The 13411-nt window shown below is 54.4% G+C and overlaps 1 protein-coding gene and 1 long non-coding RNA gene across 4 annotated transcripts; one reads left to right on the top strand and one right to left on the bottom strand.

Annotated features, from left to right (window-relative positions):
* Nucleotides 1-5425: 5425 nt before the first annotated feature.
* GAL3ST3 (galactose-3-O-sulfotransferase 3) lies at nt 5426-12776 on the bottom strand. Of its 2 annotated transcripts, XM_004437641.2 has the most exons (3): nt 12620-12776; nt 9006-9242; nt 5426-7132 (listed from the first exon to the last, which is right to left on the bottom strand). In XM_004437641.2, the coding sequence occupies exons 2-3, from the start codon at nt 9128-9130 to the stop codon at nt 5962-5964; spliced, it is 1296 nt and encodes a 431-aa protein (XP_004437698.1). In that variant the 5' UTR covers nt 9131-9242; nt 12620-12776; the 3' UTR covers nt 5426-5961. The 2 variants fall into 2 exon arrangements, with proteins under 2 accessions (XP_004437698.1, XP_087278742.1); XM_087422616.1 differs by lacking the exon at nt 12620-12776 and having other exon boundaries at nt 9006-10664.
* Nucleotides 6408-12850, top strand: LOC147912530 (uncharacterized). 2 transcript variants are annotated; one of them, XR_015549703.1, is made up of 4 exons: nt 6408-7128; nt 7457-7779; nt 8607-9339; nt 9825-12850. It is a non-coding gene; the product is annotated as an uncharacterized LOC147912530 (long non-coding RNA). The 2 variants fall into 2 exon arrangements; XR_015549704.1 differs by lacking the exon at nt 8607-9339 and having other exon boundaries at nt 6424-7128; nt 9825-10177; nt 11011-12850.
* The last annotated feature ends 561 nt before the right edge of the window (nt 12851-13411 follow it).

Here is a 13411-nt window from a genome sequence, read left to right as displayed (position 1 = left end):
TTGAAACGTGACTTTGCATCATATATTTCCCACCCCTTGAATCTGGACTGGTCTTGTGACTTGTTTTGGCCAATCAAATGTGGCAGAAGTGATGGAGTGTCTCTTGAAAGTTTCAAGAGAGCTTGCCCATTTTCCCTCCCTCTCTTGGAGCCACACTGGGGCAATGAGGACAAGCTCAGCCTCATCTGCTAAAGATAACAGAGACCATATGGAGCACAGCGGAGTTATGCTGGCTGAGGCCATCTTAGACTAGCAGCCCCAGCCACCCTGCCCATTAATCATGCGCTATGAGTGAGCACAACTGAGATCAATCAAGCCCAGCCCAGATCAGCAGAACCACCAAGATGACCCATAATCTAATGAGAAATAATAAGTTTTTAAAAGCCATTGTGTTTTGGGGTTATACAGCACATAGCTAACTGATACAGGCAGGTGGGGAAAAGAGACTTTCAAATTGGGTTTTGAAGAGTGGGTAGGAACTCTTCAGGTGGATCAGAAGAGAAAAAGCATTATGGACAAAGGGAACATCACTTGCAAAGAATGGAGGCATGAATGGGCCTGGCACCTTCAGGCAGCGGTGTGCTAGTAAATGTTCAACATCCATCTCTCCATGAGTGGTTCTGATGTGAATGTTGGTTGATATTCCTGTTTTTGTTAGTGAGTAACAAACTTTTTCCATGGGCCAAGTAGTAAATGTTTTAGGCTTTGGGGTCCATAAAGTCTCTATTGCAATTACTCGACTCTGCTATTGTGGTACAAAAACAGCCACAAAACAGTAAGTAAATGAATGAGTGTGGCTGTGTTCCAATAAAAGTTTATTTACAAAAACAGGTAGTGGGCCAGATTTGGCCTGTGGTTTGCTGATCCATGTCCAGATGATCAACAAAACAATAAATCAATCTCTGCTTTATAGTGTTTGTTGATTTGTGTTGTAACTACTCTCACTATGGCTGATTTCATGCTACCAATGTAACATCACTGAAGACTGCTTGGAAAGGATGTGCTGTAAGCAGCACACCATTCAATAGGATTTCCACCAGCTATGATAGATGTAGATAACCTTAAGAGCATAAATAATAGTATAATCTAGTAGACTAATTAGGAAGTAATGAGTTGTGAATATTTATTACCTTTGTTATTCATATAATTTATTCAATGGGAAATTTATATAATTTAATTTTTAATATAATTTAATTGTGTTCAACAACCAGCTGGCAAAATTCAGCTTTCAAGAGCCAGTAGGAGCCAGACCTGGCATACCATTGCATTCAGGGAATGGTGTATAATCCACTGTGGCTGGAACATGATGGGGGGATTGGGGGCAGTGGGAGATGTAGCTGAGAAGTTTTGGGGGCCTGGCTAAGGCTGGGCCTTGTGGGTCTGATATGAGGGGCAGTGTTTCAAACAAGGGAGTGACAGGATCGGGTGGCTTGAAGAATGATCACTGTGCACACAGAGAGGAGATGCGTTTGCTGTGGGGAGCCTGAGGCGAGTGGACCAGTGAGGAGGCTGTTGATGTAACCAGTAGAGAACCTGATGGCTTAGACCAAGGCAGACGTTGTGGGGAAAGAGAGGTGGGTAGATGCCAGTTATTCAGAAGTCAGAATGTGCAGGACATGGTGACAGGTAGGTGGCACTGGGGCAAGGATGTGGAGACATTAAGGAGACACTAAGGATTGGGGCTGGAGCATCTGCTTGTATGGGGCACCATTCCCTGGCACTGAGAGCACTGGGGAAGAAGCCAGTGTGGGCAGAAGACAAGATGTTTGGTTTTGAACATAGTGGGTTTGATGAGCCTGGGGAACACTCAGGAGGGGAGCTCTGGGCTGGGGACACGATTGGGAGAGAGGACCCAGGATCCCACTTTTGTGGCTCCAGCTCATGGGGGTGTCCCCACACTTGTCTCTGCCGTGGCTCTAGGCCACCACTGGAAGCCACATCCCCTCTCTGGGACTCAGTCTTCCCATTTGTAATGGGGTATTAGGCTCTGACTTTTGCACACTGCCTGAGTGTTGAGAAAATCCCACGAGATTGGGAGGGGAGTGGAGAGTGGGTGTGGGGGAGGCTGTTCCTGTCCCGTCCTTTGCCCCCTGGAGGGTGCCGGGGGGACTCTTGGGGAGAAGAGGGATGACCGGATGGGGTCTTCATATTCCTGCAACCCTGCTGGCTCAGAGGAGCTAACCTCAGGTCTATGAGATCCAGAAAAGTGGCTGCCACGCTCACCTCCCCTTCTCACCTCCATCCCCTCATCCAGACAGCCCGGCTGGCTGCCCTCTCTCCTCAGGCGTCCTGCCCCACAGTCCCCGCTCCACTCCTCTAGCAGGTCCTGGGAAGCTGCCTAATTGTGTTGGCAGATTGCCAGCTTCCTCCCTCTGTGCCCTGCCTTCCTTTCCTCTGCCCCTCCCTCCCACTCAAGCTGCTCTCAGGGGGCTTATATAAGGAGGCTCTTTAATAACGAGCCCGAAGAGACTGCTGGTGTGTGTCTGAGGAGTGGGACAATGTGTTCCAATGGGAGGAACTGGGGCATGGGAGTCTGAGCCCTCTGGTTGCTGTCTTAGCTCCGCCTCTCCCAGCTGGGTGAGCCTGGGCATTTGACCTTTTTGTACATCAGTTTCCCCTTCTGTGAAAGCGGTATAAGGATAACACCTATGTCACGGGGTTGTTGCAAGAATCAAGTAAGTTAAAATAGATAAAGCATGGAGAAAAGCGCCTAGCACATAGCAAGTACTCTATAAATGTTCGCTAGTATTATTGTTCTTATTAACGTGCCTTCTCCCAGCAACATTTGCAGTTTGTTAGAGGCCTTTCTCCTGCTACTTCAGTGACTCCCCATCATCTACAACAGAGGTCCCTACCTAGTGTGCTGCTGCGTCAGGAATGGGCTACAGCCGGGCTGAGACCATGGCCCTCTCCGCTCTGGGGACAGCTTGCTCATCTCTGGCTATTCCATTTACTCCAGCTTCCCATACAGAACAATCTGAACTTCTAAGCATGACATTCAAAGCCTTTCATAACATGGTGCTGGAGTGCTTCTCCCCACCTGGACAGCCCAGCGCTCCCTGGCTCACAAACGCCCAGGCTTTCTCACACCCGGCGCCTCCGCATGTGCTGTTCTCTCTGTCTGGAGCACCCACCCCTGTCCCTGTTCTCAGCTGGGACAGCCGCCTCCAGGGAGCCCCTCCAGACGGCACAGGCAGACTCTCCTGTCTTCTTCTTTGCCCCCCACGCACTTTGCACATCCTTCTATAATCATAGAAATCAAGGCTGCTGCTTGCCCGTACAGTGCCTTTGAGCAAAGTAGAAAAAGGCACCCTTACCTCAAAATGCTTTTTTCCATCTGCTGGAAAGCACTTGGAATAGATGTGCCAACCTGTAACATCTACAACGTGTAGGGTGACGGTCCTGGAGGAGCCCTGATGACACTAGAGCTGCCACTTTGGGAACAGTTCCATGTGCCAGGCACTGTGCTAGTGCCTTATCTCAAACACTGCTCACAAAGCTCAGGAACGACTCAGCTCACTTCACAGGGGAGGAAAGTGAGGCTCAAAGGCTAAGACCAAGGTCATGTAACCGGTAGGTGGGAGAGCCAGGGTTGAACTTCAAAGCACTGATGGAGGTAATCGCATCCATCATGTCATTGTCACCCAAGTTACTGCTTACACATCTGTCCCAGAACTTAGTGTGAGCTCCTCAAGGCAGGGACCATGTTTCACCCACTGCCAAAGCTCTGGAAACATGTAGAGTGGGTGTGTGTTGCGTGTGTTATGGAAGGAAACTCTTTGCAGGGCATTTGGGCCCCAGGGGCCTGTTCCCCTGAGTAGTGGCTGAAGCCAGAGATGTTTGGACTGAGCCCCCCGCTCAGTCACTGACGGCTAATACTTGATGTGGTGCCTACTTAAGGTCTGCCCTTGCTCCTACGTCAAATAGAGAAACGCTCTCCCAGGGCCTCATGATTCCAGATGATTCCAGTTAGTCCCTGAATCCAGATTTTCCTGAGTTGTTCTCTATGCTGAAGTTGCGCAAGGTTTAAAAGGAGGACCCACCTGCCTAAAGGTCAAGGAAGGCAGAGAGGCCTATCAAGGCAGATCTTAAGGGCATATCTGAGTTTTCCAGGAGGACCAAGGTGAAGGATGTTCCTGGCAAAGGTATGACCAGAGGCTAGGGCTAGAGAGAGGGAGAGGTGGGGACAGTGGCAGACAGACACTTTGGATAGTCGTCTTTGGATAGACGACTTTGAGTCTAGTACAATTCTTTACCACTGCTTAATGCCAAGAATCTAATTACACCTTCATATGTCTCTAATTATTGCCTTTTCCAGAGCTCTGCTGGTAAAAAAAAAAGTGGAGTGCTGTAAAAACAGCCCCTTTTCAAGCCCAGGGAGTGTCATACAATCTGTCAATCGACCATTGCAATCTCCATTGCCCTAACAGGTCAACGATTGTCTCTGTGAAAAATAAAGAGGAGCTGAGAGCAATGTCTTGGTTTCTTCAGTTGACATTCTTTTGAGCGAAGGTCCTGGGGGTCAGCCTAGCCTGGAACTTCTTTATTCAAATGGCACTATGATAGCGCCTAGGAGCACAGACTCTGAAGCTCCACTGTCTGGGTTCAAATCTTATCTATGTGACCCTCAGCGTCACTCAACCTCTCCCGTCAGTTCCCTCACCCATAAAATGGTGCCTATCTCCTAAGTTAATGTATATAAAGTGTAGTGTACTTACACAGTGGCTGGCACATAGGAGACCCTGTTAGCTATAACTTTTATTACTTGTCCAGATATATCAATGTCGCTCTGAAGAAAGGAACAGAAAAAGTCTTGATTCTCTGCTAGTCTTAAGGGGGATTTCATTTGAAAGGGCTGTGTGTCTTGCTGTGCTAAAGGATGCTGGGGCCAGGGAACGGGCCTCATCTGAGTCAGGGCTGTCTTCTCCTTGTGGGGAAGGAAGGCCAGTGGTGACGTCAGTGACCCAAAACAGGGAGGTAAGCACCTCCTTCCCTGAAACGATGCTCCTTCTGCCTCCGCTCTGCCCAAGGCGCTGTCTTGCTCTAAGCCCCTCCAGTCCTTCCTCTTTGTTGACATGTCTTGCTCCAGTGTCACTGTCTCCCCATGAGCTCCATGAGGAAAAGGGCCCTATCTGCCTTGTTCACCTGTGTCCCCAAGTTACAGAGATGATTCTCAGTAAATGTTGAGTTGAATGAAAATGATTTAGATTCTCTCAAAGGTAAATGTGTGGGCTGAGGTGCCCAGTCTGTGCTGGCGAGCCCAATCAAGGTGCTGATGAGGGTTGTGAGCCTCTGGGAAGGGCAGTGGAGGAGATTGATTGAGCCTGGGGCTCCATCCTCATGGTGACAGCCACCACCATTCTCGGGCATCTGGCTCATCCTCAAACACAGGGAATCTGGCTTTCAATGACTGACATACAACCTGCACATTTTAAAGACATTTTATTAAAAAAAGAAAAACCAAACAAACAAAAAGCCCAACTCAAGAACTCTCGGTTCTGGGAGTGTGGGAGCAGCTTAGGTCTGTGGGTAGGGTGGAACCTGGAAGACAGACGGCGTGGAGGCCTCTGATCCCTGGGAGGAGGAGCAAGAGACCGGGAAGGCTCACAGGCAGAGCGGCCTTTCCCCAGGGCTCAGCTCCTCTCTGTGGCCTGGGCTCATCCACTTGGAAAAGCCAGGAGGAGGGCTCAACCTCCAGAAAAAGGCAGGATGGGCAGTTCTGGACGAGCCTCAGACCTCTTGTCAAAGTCACTAACCAATTAGGAAGGAAGAGAGGGCGGCCCGGGGCTCGATCGGGCCTATCGGCACCCTCCCCGGAGGCGGGCTCAGATACGGAGATGCACCCCCAAGTAGGGCGCGGGGCTCAAGCTCCTGGGAAGGAAAGGGCCCTGATGGGGCCGGGCCTGGAGGCAGCCCTGGGCAAGACTCGGGCGGGCGGGGTAGGGCCCAGACTCCCGCAGCTCAGTGGCCCTGGGGGCCGCGCGGCAGTGCCCGGATGGGCCGAGGCGGGGGATTGTCCAGGACCGGTTCGGGACGGGCGCGCACGCCGCCCCGGCGCTTCTGCTTGCGCAGCAGGTAGTTCGAGTACTGCACCTCGGGCATGGCCAGCTTGAGGCAAGCCTCGGTGGCCGGGCCGGCGCCGCCGCTGGGCAGGTCGTAGCCCATGATGTCCACCTTGCGGCTGGGCTGCCACGGCTGCAGCTGCTTGGTGCGGATCTGCGCGGCGGGCCGCAGCACGGGCTCGTCGCCGAAGCAGCGGCGCAGCAGGCGCTCGCGTGCCTCGCGCAGCTCGCGCGCCTCGCGCTCCACGCAGGCGCGGCCGGCGCGGGCCACGCGGCGCCAGAAGGTGGCGTTGAAGTGGTCGTAGAGGCCGGCGTCGAGCGCGTTCCAGGCGCGCGCCGCGCGGGCCAGCGCCGCGGGGATGGCGGCCAGGCGCGAGCTGGCGGCGCGCGCGTTGAGCTTGGCGTAGAGCACGTCGTCCAGGTCCCAGGCCAGCAGGCGCCGCAGCAGCACGAGCGACTCGTCGAAGTACTCGGCGATCATGACCAGTGAGAAGACCTCCTCCACCTGGCGGATCAGGCCCGCCAGGTAGGCGGCGTCGTCGCGCGGGCTGCGCTCGTTGTCGCCGCCCAGGTCGTAGGCCAGCGTGTTGTGCGCGAACATGGCGAAGTGCTCGCCCGCGCGGTAGTAGGCCTCGGGCGCGCGCAGGAAGGCCTCGAGCGACGCGTTGGGCACGCGCCGGAAGGCCGGGCAGTACTGGTTGTAGTAGCTGAAGAGCGACTCGAACATGGCGGCCGGCTCGCGCAGGATGGTGACATAGACGGTGCCCGGCGGCATGAGGCGCGCGAGCTCGGCGCGGTCGAAGCGCAGGTGGCTGGCCAGCACGTGCGGCGGCCGCGTGGCCGGGTGCACGAAGTGCGCCGAGAAGTTGCGTGGGTAGCAGAACTGGTGCTCGCAGCTCGGATGCGGCAGGGCCACCGTCAGGTTGTGGCGCTCGGCGAAGCGGAAAAGGATGTTCTGCACCGTCGTGCCCGCCGTCTTGTGCGTCTTCAGGAAGGCCACGGTCATGTGCTTGGGGCGCGGTGGAGAGTCCCGCAGAGGAGGGCAGCTCAGAGGGAACAGCTTGGGGTACCTGCAGGGGCCGGGGGGGGGGTGTACAGGGAGGAGGGTGTGAGAGGGGAGCGGCTGGACCCCTGCCCAAGGATGCAGCCCCTTCTGGGCTCTACCCATAGAACAGTAGAGGGGTATTGTAGGCAGCCTCTAAGATGACCCCCAGTGATCCTTTCTGCCCTCCTGGTATTCATGCCCTTGATATTTCCCTCCCTCTGAGTATGGGCGGGACTTATTGATGCCGCTAAAGAATAGGGCAGAAATGATGGAATGTCGTTGGTAAGATTACATTATAAAAAAATTATGGCTTCTGTCTTGGTGTCTTTCTCGCTCTCACTCTCTCTAGGATAACTCATGCAGGGGAAACAAGCTGCCATATTGTCAGCAGCCCAATGGAGAGGTACCAGTGGCAACAGCCCCGGAGGAACTGGGCCCTCAGTCCATCAGCCTGTTTGAAGAACTGAAGGCTGCCAACAGCCACGTGAGTGAGCTTGGAAGAAGAGCCCTTCCAATCAGGCCTTCGGATGAGACTGCATCCCCAGCAGCCAGCTTGATTGCAACCCCACAAGAGACGTTGAGCCAGAGGTACCCAGCTAAGCCATACCTGGATTCCTGACCCACAGAAGGGAGATAATCAATGTTCCATGTGTTCAGCTGCTGAGTTTTGAGGTAACTTGGTTACACACAAATAGCTAACTAATACAAGGACAAAGGCCCCTGGAGATCCTTGAGGAATTCCACTCTACAGATGTAGAAACTGAGGACCAGAAGGAGAAAAATCATTTATGTAATTTTGGTGACTCAGATAAAGTCACCAAATCCTCTTGCTCTGTCTTCTTTCTCATTTTCACTCTTTCACTGGTTCCTCCCATTGCAGATGAGTGGCATGAGCTTTAAGGCAACCCATTTGTTATATATGATTCTGTTAAGGCCTCTGGAGCCTCATTATATTCATTCAACAAATATTTTTTGAGCATCTGCTATGGGCCAGGCACTGTTCTAGGCTCAAGAAATATAATAGTATAAAAAACAGATGATAATCCTAGCCTTCATGAAGCTTTCATTTCTGTTTCCTCGTGCCTGCAACAAGGATTTTGGGGGTTACAATGACCTGTAAGTTCCCTTCAGACTTTGAGTCACTCTCCTTTCTCTTTTCTGCCATCCTAAGCATCGTGTGATGAGGACAACTCGATGCAACTTTGAGAATACCATTGAGATTTCCGGTCTGTGGCTGGTTTGGGCTCAGGATAATGTCGGCACAGATGCCCCTTCTAAATACCAGCAAATCATCTGGCAAGGGGGACTGGGCCCATTCACACCATTCTTATGGGCAGACCATGTAGAAAATGGGGAAGTTGAGGTTCTGAGGGGTTCAGGGGTTTGTTGAGTTCAAACAGTGAGCCAGGAGCAGGGTCACGGCTCCTGTTAATTGTCATCCGGTATCCTGTATCAGGGTGACTGGCTGGGTCACACTTACTATCAATTTCATTTTATAGACGAAGTAACTGGGGCTCAGAGAAGTGAGGGGACTTGCGCAGCACAACAGAAGGAATGAGAAGTTGTTTGCAGTCCTTTGGGGAGGCGCTCAGAATGTGATGCCGTGAGAAGTACTCGGGCTGGATTAGAATCCCCGCTTAGTCACTGACTAACTCTATGACCTGGAGCCAGTCACTCAGCCCTTCCAATGAAAACCAGCCCCTGCCCAGGGGCTCTAAAGAGAATGTATGGAAACCACTTTCAGAATAGAGGGAAGGAGCAAAGCCGAGCAGAAGATGGACTCTTCTGGCAGGTGGAAGGCATGGGAAGGAGAGCTCCCAGTTCTGTAGCTAACCAGCCCGCTGGAGGAACGCAATTCCCCTGGGCCCCGCCCCCTCACCGAGGCCCCGCCCCCTTACCAGCTGAGCTGCGCCCCCTGGTGGATGAGGAGGCTTAAGGTGCTGCACCCTAGCACCAACAGCAGGATTTTCCTGCGGCTGATCATCTTGGTGGCCTGCTGCAGGCGCTGGAGGATGGGTGGCATGATGCGGTACCCACCCCTGGACCAGCCAGGGCCTCGCTATCCAGGACTCCCTTCGCCGGCAGTCATGGGGGCTCCTGGGGCTCTGGCAGCAGGGCCAGTGTTCCTGAGAGGCCTGGCAGAAGAAGGAGGCAAACAGGTTTGCAGTGAGCAGAGGAGATGGGCTCCGGGCCCCAGCAGGACTGCTGCAAAGGAGAGCTCCAAAGAGTGGGGTGAGCAGAGAGGCCAGGAAGATCAGATTCCTACCTCCCGTTACCAAGACCCTATCTCCACACTGCTCCAGATAACCTAGTCTTGGGTGGAATTACAGGCTCTGGGGTGTGGCCAGCCCTTCAGGCTGTAGCCATTCCCTTCCCTGAGCCCTGTCTCTGCTTCTCTGCCTGCTCCTAATTCGTCTTTGTCTCGTGGCCATTCGTATCTGTTTCCCCAGTAGACTTGTCTGAGCACCAGGGCTTGGCTCAGAGCACAGAAGTCTCTCCTCTAGGACTCCTTGCCTGATTGCTTCATCCAAGGGTTGCTCTTGGCTCCCCAGAGACTGAGCTCCTCAGAAACACTGATCAGGCCTTCACCTTCTCGAGTCTCTGACGTAGGGAAGGGATCAATACTGCAGGCTTACTATATGTACTCTGTTATTACATACTTAATCCTATCTAATCCTTGCCACAACTCTAATATAGGTATTTTTCTCATTTTACAGACAAGGAAACTGAGGCTGTTAAGAGATAATGCCACTTGTCTCTGGTCACACTGCTGGTATTAGCAGAATCGGGATTCAGATCTGCTCCTTCTGGCTCCAGAGTCCATGCCCTTAGACATTATGTGTGCTGCTTCCACAGAGAACTGATTTCCCTCTGCCTACCCTGGATTCGGGCAGTTCAGCCTACTTTTGAGCCCTCAGCCCTCCTAGCTGGGCTCCTATGCTGAGGGCCCAAGACCAATAAATCCATGAAGGAAAGAAAGGAAGGATTTGAAATCCTGGAACCCTATCTGGATTCCATCCCCAGACACCTGAAACCCTCACCGCCCCAGCAGCTGACTCTGCAGTGAGAGGTGCCTGGCCAAGGCAGTGGGATGGCAGCCTGGGAGGGGGGTTGGGGGAATACAGAGGGGCTCCTTCGTGCTGCCTGCTGAGAATCTCCAGGAGAAGGTGGGCCTGCATCCCAGGTGAGCAGCAGGAGTGAGAGGCAAGAGAAGGGCCTGCTTTCTGGCCAGTCACCTGTCCCCACACGAGTGTCTGGGCTCAAGAGCAGCCCGGCCCTTGGCAGCTTCAGTGGAAAGTCAACTTCAGCAGCCACGCCTGTCCCCTGGCTAGGGTGGGGTCTCTGTCTCAGGGGCCTCAGTCTCCACGTTTGTTTGGGTTCAGCTTGAGCCCCACGTACACCCCTCTTGAAAGGGGAGGGGTAGCCTGGAACCTTATGGGCATGTGCATGTGTGTGGAACTAGGACACCTGCGTCCCAGGAGGGGTGAGGTAATGTGAAAACTCTTTTGACCATCACCTTCTTCTGGGGCCCTGGGCTTGGCTCCCAGTTCTGGCCCCTCCCCCCCCATTAATCCTGGATTACATTTAAACCTGTTTGGGTGGAAAGATGTCCTGGTGATGCCTTTTCCTTCTCCCCAGGCCCCATCATCTGGTTTCCTCCACCAGTCTGCAGACAGACTTAATCTGCCTGGAGCCAAGGAGGGTGAAGGGTCCAGCCATAGAGGGCAACCAAGGGCATGGCAGAAAAAGCCCAAGCTGCTGCCCCTGCCGCATGCACACCTTCTTCCCTTTGTTACTCATCCTGCCTAGAGGACTTAGTGACCAGACTGAGAGTTTCCCAAGGCTGGGGGGCCAGCCTATTCCCACTTTTGCTAAACTCACTGAAACCACCCTATTTCTCAGAGGACTCTGGGTCAGCCAAGGAGGTCAAGCCTGGAGGGAGCTACAGTGGGCCTTTCCCTGGGAGACACTTCAACCAGGCCACACAGAGAAGGTGATGGGGTACTTGGTGGCCTCCTCTATCTCACTCCCCTCCATGGCTTAGCCCTGGGGACCCAGCCAGCCAGACCCCAGTCTGACGCCCACTTGGAACAGGGCATCATCAGTGCAAGAATTCCCTGGACCCCAGCCCTCCCAGGTGGGCACCAGTTTCTGTTTGGCCACGGTCAATGATGCGACGTTCATCACCTTCAGATACAGCCTGGCCCATTTCTGAGCAGCCTTGGCTGTTCAGAAGTTCTTTCTGGGACACTAGGATTAGTCTACTGCTGGTAGTGCCTTTCTCAGCTTGTCTCCTTCCACCTTCCACTCTGTATGGTTGCTAGCGCTGCCCTCCTAGGCCACATGGACCATTTTTCTCCATGACAGACCTTCAGGTATTTGAAAGCAGTAAGCCTGTCTCCTCTGGGTGGGCACTTGGCCAGCCTCAACATTCCAGGTCCTGAGGAGGGTGCTGCTTGGACACTGGAGGAGGCCTCCCTTCCCTGGCAAGTTCACTCCACAATGTCTCTTCTCCCTATGCAGTCAAGGCACTGGCACCTGGGAAGGGGGCCACCTGGGGCTAGGTTTCTATGTGTAATTTCCAGGCTGGTGTAGGGTGGGTGGCGGTCCGGGGCAGGCTTCAGAGCAACGGCCCTGGCTCCTGCACCTCACATGCTTCAAACTACTCCCCAGCCTCCCCCATGTCTTCTCCATGAAGAGAGTTTCCCACAGCTGTCCCAGACAGGTCAGGGTGCCCAGCCTCATCAGAATATCAGTGCTAATTTTAGTCAGAACAGCCTACCTCAGGCTACTGCCCAGTTTTGCAAATTGCTTTTCTTTCTCCAGGGAACCAAAGAAGAAAGGGGATAGCTAGCCAGAGCTTTGAAAACTGGCCTGGACGCCCACCCACTCCCAAATGAACCCTTTTCTCTCTCTCCTCCAAGCTCTAGGGCTAATACTGGTGCCTTTAGAAGAGGAGGGTGCCCTGGCCTGGAACACCTGGACCTGACCGTTGGATGACCTGGAGACTCCATCCTTACTTGAGGATGGCACAGCCCAGTGATTAGGGAAACTGCCTAGGGCACTAGAGAGGAAAGGGACAAGGGCTGAGGGGGCTTCGAATTAGTGGCCTAGGAGATCAAATATCTTTCCACCTCCCTCTTTTTCTTCTCTTTTTCCCCCCAGCCGGCTCCAGGTCCCAACCAGCCACCTCTCTCTGCCGTCCACCCGGCACGTCATTTCTGCCTCCGAATTCCCTTCATCCTCCTCTCTCATCACTATCCCCCAAGCCCCCATTCCCTCAATTTTATTGCAACCTCTCCCAGGGATCCGGTCACCGGGGTCTGGTCACCATAGGAGATAGGCCAGATTCTCCCTCTCACCCCTCCCTCTCTCACTCCCCAGGGGACAGAGCGCCCCCCCATCTCATGCTCTCCAGGCACTAGGCCCGCACGACACTCTCCCGCCCACCCCTCATCCCCCATCCCGATCTGGTCCACCCCCGCCCCAGGCCGGCCACTGCAGTACTCACGGCGCGCGGGCTCTGCCGGGGTGGTCGCCGGTCGCCGCTACCTCCGAACCCTTGTCCCGAAATCCGCTGCGGATGCGAGGGCGCCGGGGGCCCTGCGCGCCGAGTGCCGGTCGCTTTCGTCTCCGCGCCTGGATGGGATCAGGTGGCGGCGTCCGCTCGGCTCCGCTCCTCTCAGCTCTGCCCGCCGCCCGCCCCCCATCGCACACCGGAGGCGGGGCGGGGGCGGGGGCCCGGCCGCGCAGGAGGGGGAGGGAGAGGGGAGCGGGAAGAGGAGGGGGCAGCCTTGACTCGCAGACTGCCAGTTAACACTCTCCAGTGGCGTCTTCGGATGCAGGCATCTTCCCCGGGCAATCTTGCAGAGTCTGGATACCAATGTGACCAGCTCCTTGCCCTCACTCTACAGAAGGGGAAACTGAGGCCCAGAAGGTATCTGGGTACTGTGGCATTGCTAGGCATTCCTGGGCTCGGCTGGTCAACCTTGGGCTGGCTGGTGGGTCCCGGAGGAGTTAGAGACACAGGTACATTTCCCAGCACCCACATGCTCCCTCCCTCCTCTCTTTCTCCTCTTTCAACCTCCAGCAGAGAAGCACAGCTCTGGCCCCTGGTCTGGTCCCATCTGCCCTCACACCCCTAGGAACCCCTTCCCTTCCAGCCCCTGAGGCAGCCCCCTGCTACTGACCCCCTCCTACTCTCCACCAGGACTCCAGACCCACTCACTTCCCACTAGAGCTTTAGTGGCCCTGGGACCCCTGCCCAGGCACCTTGTACTGGGAATCAGAGAACCCAAGTTCA

Source organism: Ceratotherium simum, chromosome 34 (genome assembly GCF_057802395.1).
Source record: "Ceratotherium simum simum isolate JZ-2026a chromosome 34, ASM5780239v1, whole genome shotgun sequence".
Lineage (NCBI taxonomy): Eukaryota > Metazoa > Chordata > Mammalia > Perissodactyla > Rhinocerotidae > Ceratotherium > Ceratotherium simum.
Note: the sequence above shows the minus strand (reverse complement) of the source record. Positions and strands in the feature narration are given on the sequence as shown.

Excerpts from the sequence above, each read along its gene's own strand:
- GAL3ST3 (XM_004437641.2), bottom strand. The coding sequence starts at position 9,130 with ATGCCACCCATCCTCCAGCGCCTGCAGCAGGCCACCAAGATGATCAGC. Across the intron at positions 7,133-9,005 it reads CAGGGGGCGCAGCTCAGCTG|GTACCCCAAGCTGTTCCCTC; the intron begins GTAAGGGGGCGG and ends CGGCCCCTGCAG.